General features: G+C 33.5%; 1 protein-coding gene and 1 long non-coding RNA gene across 3 annotated transcripts; both read right to left on the bottom strand.

Annotated features, from left to right (window-relative positions):
• Positions 2,311-3,509, bottom strand: LOC107611811 (molybdate-anion transporter-like). The gene is made up of 4 exons (XM_021109480.1): positions 3,214-3,509; positions 2,912-3,127; positions 2,712-2,814; positions 2,311-2,578 (listed from the first exon to the last, which is right to left on the bottom strand). The coding sequence occupies exons 1-4, from the start codon at positions 3,427-3,429 to the stop codon at positions 2,520-2,522; spliced, it is 594 nt and encodes a 197-aa protein (XP_020965139.1). The 5' UTR covers positions 3,430-3,509; the 3' UTR covers positions 2,311-2,519.
• Positions 4,605-7,030, bottom strand: LOC107612248. 2 transcript variants are annotated; one of them, XR_002352549.1, is made up of 3 exons: positions 6,678-7,030; positions 6,452-6,587; positions 4,605-4,809 (listed from the first exon to the last, which is right to left on the bottom strand). It is a non-coding gene; the product is annotated as an uncharacterized LOC107612248 (long non-coding RNA). The 2 variants fall into 2 exon arrangements; XR_002352548.1 differs by lacking the exons at positions 6,452-6,587; positions 6,678-7,030 and adding an exon at positions 4,944-5,060.

Genomic DNA, 7,416 nt, shown 5'->3' with positions numbered 1-7,416 from the left:
TTAGATTGGTTATTTTTTAAAAAAAGTACTTAAAAAAAATACTTTTTTATTTTAAACATGTTTAGATATCACTTTTAAAAAAATATTTTAATTAAAAAAGTAAATAATTTATTTTTTCAAAAAGCCAACGACACATTGCTTTTAAAAAAAAATAGACGCAAAAGTAGTGTTTAAATATTTTCTTTACTAAAAAAAATCCTTTATCATAATTAGTAATTATAATTTATACTCTTAATTTTAATTTTTCCTCCAAATCTTTAACGTCTCGCTAAATCTTAATTTTCCTTCCAAATCTTAATTTTTTCTATAAATTTTAAATTCCTCCCTAATTTTTATCACTTTTTTGGAAGGACTCTTCAAGCCGTTATACCTTATTGTATTTCATTATTAATTTTTAAGATGTATATACATATTGTTAAATTAATTTAAGTTTGATTTATAGGGATTAATGCAAATCTTTAAGAGTGTTGATTAATCCAAGATAATTTTAAAGCTTTATTTTTTATTTTTTATTTGTGGTCAATTATAAATTTATTTTCTAATATTTTTGTATTCTATTTTTATAAAGTTACGTTGTTTTTATAATTTTAAATTTTTTGAATTTTTTTTGTTTGATTACGCATTTCTTAGTATTTTAATGAGCTTAATTTCTATGATATTAATTTTATTGATTAGTTAGTTTTTACTTCTTTATTTTGTATTGTTAAAAATACTAGTAAAAATTACGATTTATCAAAATAAAAGAAAAAAATTTGTTAACAGCAATGAAGAATTTTAAAAAATATTAAACCAATGTGATGGTTGAAAAGCGTGTTAAGTTTAATGCAAAGAACTTGACAGTTGACATATAGTATTTAGTATTTAGCCACCACTCAAATAAAGATCCCAAAAACAACTTTTTTTTAAAGACGCCTACGTGGCAAGATCTAAACTATACATTCTAAATCCACACTTTTCACTACAAAACACTTAAAACCATAGCTTTTTATAAGAAAAACGTTACCTAATGGAAAAAAGTAAATTAGAAGATTTAAAAGAAGAAATAATTAAATTATCAAAATTACACTACAAAAAATTTTGGTAAAAACGGCGGTTTTTTTTTTATATTTACGGCGGTTTGAACCACCATTATTACCAATAATGGCGGTTTCGTAAAGTGACGTAATTCTGGGCGCCATTCTAGTTATTACGGCGGTTTTTTGAAAACCGTCACAATTTCTTGGGTTAAAACGGCGGTTTTTGCATAGGTTAAAACGGCGGTTCAAAACCGCCGTTATTTTCAGGGTTAAAATGGTGGTTCTTTGATAGGTTAAAACGGCGGTTTGAACCGCCATTATTACCCTGACAGAGTGGCGTTTTGGTTGGTTAAAACGGCAGTTCAAACCGCCGTTATTTTCAGGGTTAAAATGGCGATTTTTGGATAGGTTAAAACGGCGGTTTGAACCGCCATTATTACCCTGACAAAGTGGTGTTTTGGTTGGTTAAAATGGCATTTTTGAACCGCCATTTTTACCCTGACAGTAGCATTTTGGTTGGTTAAAATGGTATTTTTGAACCGCCGTTTTACCCTGACAGTGACATTTTTTATCGTTTAAAAAAATAATTTTTATCGTTATTTTTATTGCATTAAATAAATAATTTTGTGATTAAAATTTCACAATAACAAAAAATCATAATCCATAAATGAAATATTATATAACTCATGAACAAAATATTCATATAATATATAATTTTTTATTATTGAAAATCAAAAGTAATAACTCCTATACAAAACCTTGTCTTACTAAACTTACCAAAATACAAGCATTGCAATAAACACTAATCAGTCAAATCTACCATCCAGTTCCCTAAACTATGTTAATATCTAATAATGTATTTAAACCATCTAATAAGTGCTGTTTTTACTACTTAGAATATGAATATTACAAGACAAGTAGCTTAGCTAAGTGATGATGAATAAGATTTGGAGGCTAAAAATTTTCTCCTTTTGTAATTAACTTTAAAACAAGCCTGCCTTCGTTCCTTGGTCTCTTGTGTGAGTTTCATCGCGGAAACTTGTTCCAACATCTTTGTTTCTTGCTCCATTTTGTAAGGAGAATCTGAAATAGAAAATGACTCAAGTTCAGAAAACGATCATATAATAAGTGTATATGTATACAAAAAAGATGAAATACGCTCTAATTATATATGGAGATGAATGACATATGGAAAGCAGAAAAAAATAATTAAGATATATATATATATATATTGAAGCTAATTAAGTAATATTAATAGCCAATAGGAATCTAATGCACTACGATATGGATACCAAAAACACTTAAAAAAAAAAGAAAAGAAGAAATAGCTCCACTAATCTTTTTTCTACTTGAATTCCCTTTTTGCCTTGGTTGGTGGAAAACAGGTTTATCTTCACACTTAGATCGCATCTTTATGCCAATTAGACAGAAAACTGCCTTATGTAAGTAAATGTTGAAGCAACCGCGTTCAGTGCCTCCACAGAAAACTTAAGATAACACCAGTTAGATGTTCAATGGCTCTGATTCAGTGTCTCTTTCCTTCATTTGCCATTCTCCTGCTTCTGTTTCAAACACAAATCCCATCCCCAAGTTAGAAAGCTTTTCTTCCACCAGAAGAGAAAGGGCTATGGATAAATCATTTCAAGGTTAAAATAAAGTTGCCAAAGGGTGGGTATCTTAGTGTGAGGATCTTACTTGGCTTTTCTGCAATGACCATCAGTCGCCTTTGTAAGATACAGGCAACCATCAGGAAAATTGAGCACATGCCAAACATCACAGTGATAGGGAATGCATCAACCTGCACAGACAAAATACACAATAGTCAAATTACCTTGAACCAAAGGTTTTGAATATATATATATATATATATGAAAGTGGCAAAATTAGCAACTTACGTTGTACAGCACAACACACACAAAAATGTTTAGAGGAATGCAGAAGAAGTTCATGATTGTGCTCCTAGCCTCCTCCGAAATGTATTGAGGTCTCATCTTCATAATAGATGGCCAGAATATGCCAACACAACTCTCGAAAGTACAGAAGCCAAGAAGCTGAATGGAACCAGTAAATGAGATGCCTCCACCTTTCTCCTTTGTAGGAGACACAACGAACTGTTCCCAACAAACCAGTCAATTTATAGCAGAATAGTATGCAATGAAAATAACAATACTAAATAGAGCAGGGAAGACTAGCATACAGTGGTCAAAATGGGAAGTATTAGAGAAGCAGCAGAAACTGCAAAAACAATCTGCATGTAGCCCTCTACTCGGAGTGATGTGCGAGCCATCAACCTAGATGCCAGTGAGCTTCCCAACATTGAAGATAACATGAATGTTGCAAAAATAAAACCATGTGGAATTTCTTCATCGTTTGGGCTCAATGCAGGAGTCCATAGGAACACAAAGGTATACATTGAACCTTCAAAGAGAGATTGTATGGCACCCAACAAGGCAATTTTTTTATCTGAAACACACAATATATATTAATAGATGAACATGGGAAACTAGCAAGAGATGAACAAAGTACAATGATAACAACATAAAAAGTAGAACCAGATAAAACATCTACTTGCATAATTATTGGGGTATGTTTAATAACAACTGCCTTATGGTTACAGAGAAGTAAGTATTTCTCTTCTAGATTTGCATAGTAAATATACATTCCATGTTAGTTAGGGCCAGCCTCTAACTGCATGTGAAACACCAGGGACAAGACACAACTCTGATACCAAATATTCCAAGCAACTGCCTCGATATATATTTTTCCCTTTTCTTTTGTATATTTTAAGTTTTCATGAAAGAATTATTTTGTAAGTGCAGGAGAAACCAAAGATAACAAAGCAGGACATGGTATACTGCCTGCCAACAAGATGACGTTGGGAGCAACCTTTAGTGAACATATAGACAATGAAAGAGAAGATTTCAGCCAATTCAAGACAATTTCACCTTATGTGACTTTCTATGATATCACCATTCAAATTGGTGAGTAAATTATATCTAACGGTTGATATATTCACTAACAAGAAAGTGGAACGAATTCATATTTCCTACAAAATCAGTAGCAAACCGTCAGATGTTTCCATAGAGAATGCTGAGTTCTTAAGAATCCTAAATTGCCTTTTTCCATCTATACTTGAGGCTCAGAAAATAGTGCTGATTGGTCATATTTAGGGGTGGCAACACTACCCGAACCTGCGGGTACCCACCCCGCCCCTACCCGCTCGGGGCGGGTTTTAACGGGGCGGGTTCTTGGGCGGGGCGGGGCGGGGTCGGGTAGAGCAAAAACCTGCCCCTACCCGCCCCATTGCCACCCCTAGTCATATTTCAATCCTAAATTTCTTAAAATTTTTTTCTACAAACAGAAAATATAAAGAAGATCTATGCAATTTACAGTGCACGTAATACCAGGAGAAACCAAGTATTCACATGATTTTACTCAATCCTATAATTACGAAAAAATTCAGTGAAGAACTTACTCAATTTCTTCTAATAATCCCCAATTTCTGACCTAAAAATAAATTGAACAAGGAAAAAAATTCAAAACCTGGCATTAAATAAAATAAGTAGCAGAAGTTAGCATAGAACAATCAAAACCTGGAATTAAACAAAGTAAGGTCAATGAGGAGAAGAGATTGTTAGTTATCACAGAAAAGCTCTTAGCAGCATGAAATTAATATGTACTTACTTTTCTTTGAATTAAGTCATCAAGTTCTCTCTTTACACTGGTACAGATCAGCAACAGGAGGTTCCATGAAGAACTCCAGATATCCTCCCAACATTTTTAAGTGGCCATCCTGAAAGAAAAGGATGGAATTCCATTAAAATATCAGACGACTAGAGCATAGATGGGAACTGAAGCTGTACAACCTTTGGAATATTGAATAAAAATGAGAACTAATAATAAATCATGAAATCACATGGCACTCACAGCAACCCCTTTCAATAAGTTCTCCCACCAAACAGAAGCACCACTGCATCAGGTACAGCTGTGGAGTCGTGGAGGAAAACAGAGTTCACTTTTATCTTCTCATTAAAAAGTAACCATGGATATGGGCTTCTAGTTTCCCGAGCATTAACGGAGTTCTAGAAAATGAAATATGAACATACAATTGAAAAAGGAAAGCAAAATCTTAGAAGAGTCAACATAAAAAATCTCCAAAAGTGTGCAGAGAATTTACAACCACCAGCAAATTATGACTTGAATGAACTAACCGAATATAGGAACACTTGACCATCCTCCATTGTTTTCAAAGAGAATGACTTTTCATTGTGCTGCACATGAAATTACACTTCATTTATTTTATGTAGTTCCAAAACAAGAATAAGAATATACAACACAATCTCCCCCAAACATTTTCAGAATAGTAATACTTTCAGAATAGCCATTTTTAATGTCACCTACTAGTTTAGCTTGGCTGTTACTTGTTTGGAAAACTAAATTGTCTCATCGTGTAATTTAAAATGGATAATATAGCCATTTTGATGGTTGAAAAATTTATTAACAAAGCATAAGACAAAGAAAAAGTCAATTTAAGCATCTTTCACTTTATACACTAGAGAAAGATAACACATCTCTAAAGTATGAGGTTCGAGTGCTTGGCAAGGAACTTGAGATCCGAAATGAAGAGATTGAATTTAATGGCAAAACAGCTGATGCTTCTCATAAGCAGCACCTAGAGAGTGCCAGAAAAATTGCTAAGTTAGAATCAGAATGTCAGAGATTGTGTCTTTTGGTTCGAAAACGGTTACCAGAGTATTGGAAAGGGTAAAATCTGTTGAAGTAAATATTGCTAAAGACTTGTGATCTATATACAACCAGAGTATTGGAAAAAGTAAAATCTTACAGGTTTGAAATTAGAAATTTAATAACAAACTAAATGAACTACTGGACCAAAGTTGGCCATTGAAGCCCCAGCACAGCATTCATTTCCATATGAGGATGGAATGAAGTGAAAAAGTATACTAAAACTGAAAACAGCAGTGTTGCTTTAAATTAAAAATAGCAGTCATATTAGTTAATACAAACTGCAATTGGTGTAGGGATTGGGTTCACCTTTTTCTTCTTTACGGGTTTGAGGATCTTGATGATGCATTTTTCATTATTGGTGGAGTGAACACCCTCAAAGACCTCACTGTATTTTCCTCTTCCCACCTTCCTCACAACCTCATAGTCATCTTGCTCCCTGCAACTCATGAACATAATTTTTTAAACAGATATTAAATAAACAAAATAGGAAATAGGAAATGAAATAAAAGTATTAATAATAATAAATATGATTATTGTTACCCCCACTGGACGGTGAGACTATAAGCACATAGTGGAACAAATTCAGAACTGATAAAGAATGAAAGAATCAACTCAAGGAACTAAAACAAACTGTTAACTAAAAGCATTAAGTTTTAGGCACAAATAATCCAATAAAATAACAAAATTACCGCAACTCCATTCTCCGCATCATCGAGCACTTCATCATCATCATTATGAAATGTTTCAACGATCCCTTCCTCAGAAACCCTAGCTCCTGCAGTTTTAGTAGTTGTAGTTTCCATTTCGCAAAATCTATCATGTATTCTAAAATTTTGGATCAATAATTCAAGAAATCGAAGGAATTAGAGTAAAATATTTTCAAGAGAACAAAGGAAAAGAGGGAGAAGAATCTACCTCGCGAGCTTGTGGGAGGAAAATCTCACAGCACATTAGCTCGATGGATGAGATTGCCAGCGTAGGAGAATGCCATCGGAGGAGATCATTGCAGTAGGAGATGTCGCTTGAGGAGACCGTCGCAGGAGGAGACCGTCATAGGAGGAGATTGTCGTTGGAGGAGAGGTCACCAGAGAAGATTGCCGCTGAGAAAAACGTCGCCAAATGAGGTCGTCGTTGGAGGAGGTCGTCGTCGGAAGAAATCGGTCAGAGGAGGTCGTCGCCGGAGGAGATCAGTCAGAGGAGATCGTCAGAGAGAAGATCCCAGTGGCAGCGATTCAAACTTTGCATTTCAACGGAAAATGAGAATTAGATTAGGGTTAGGATTTTTTATATAGAAGTGATAATGGCATTTTAAAACCGCCAAAATCAACAGAAACCGCTAGTAAATGCAATTTAATTATGGCATCAATGAAAAACGCCCTAACATCCAGATATTACGACAGTTTTACAAAACCGCCATAATATTTATGCCATTTTATGTCCCTTTTTTTGTAGTGTTAATAGATCAAAAACTAATGATTTTAACTAATGTTAATTATAATGACACCGAATTCTTAAAATCAATACAAAATGATTTTTCTCAAAATCTTTATTTTACTATAAGTTTTATTGAAAGACTTCAAAAACCTGAAAAAACTTATATTTCACACGGAATTTCTAAAAAATGTTACCATGAAAATGACTCTCCACATCTTTA

Source organism: Arachis ipaensis, chromosome B08 (assembly GCF_000816755.2).
Source record: "Arachis ipaensis cultivar K30076 chromosome B08, Araip1.1, whole genome shotgun sequence".
In the NCBI taxonomy this organism is placed as follows: domain Eukaryota; kingdom Viridiplantae; phylum Streptophyta; class Magnoliopsida; order Fabales; family Fabaceae; genus Arachis; species Arachis ipaensis.
The sequence above is the reverse complement of the archived record's forward strand: the minus strand, read 5'-3'. Positions and strand labels throughout refer to the sequence as shown.

Coding starts and splice junctions, on each gene's coding strand:
- LOC107611811 (XM_021109480.1), bottom strand. CDS start 3,429: ATGTATACCTTTGTGTTCCTATGGACTCCTGCATTGAGCCCAAACGAT. Junction 2,815..2,911: donor TGTGTGTTGTGCTGTACAAC/GTAAGTTGCTAA, acceptor TTGTCTGTGCAG/GTTGATGCATTCCCTATCAC. Junction 2,579..2,711: donor GGTCATTGCAGAAAAGCCAA/GTAAGATCCTCA, acceptor TGTTTGAAACAG/AAGCAGGAGAATGGCAAATG.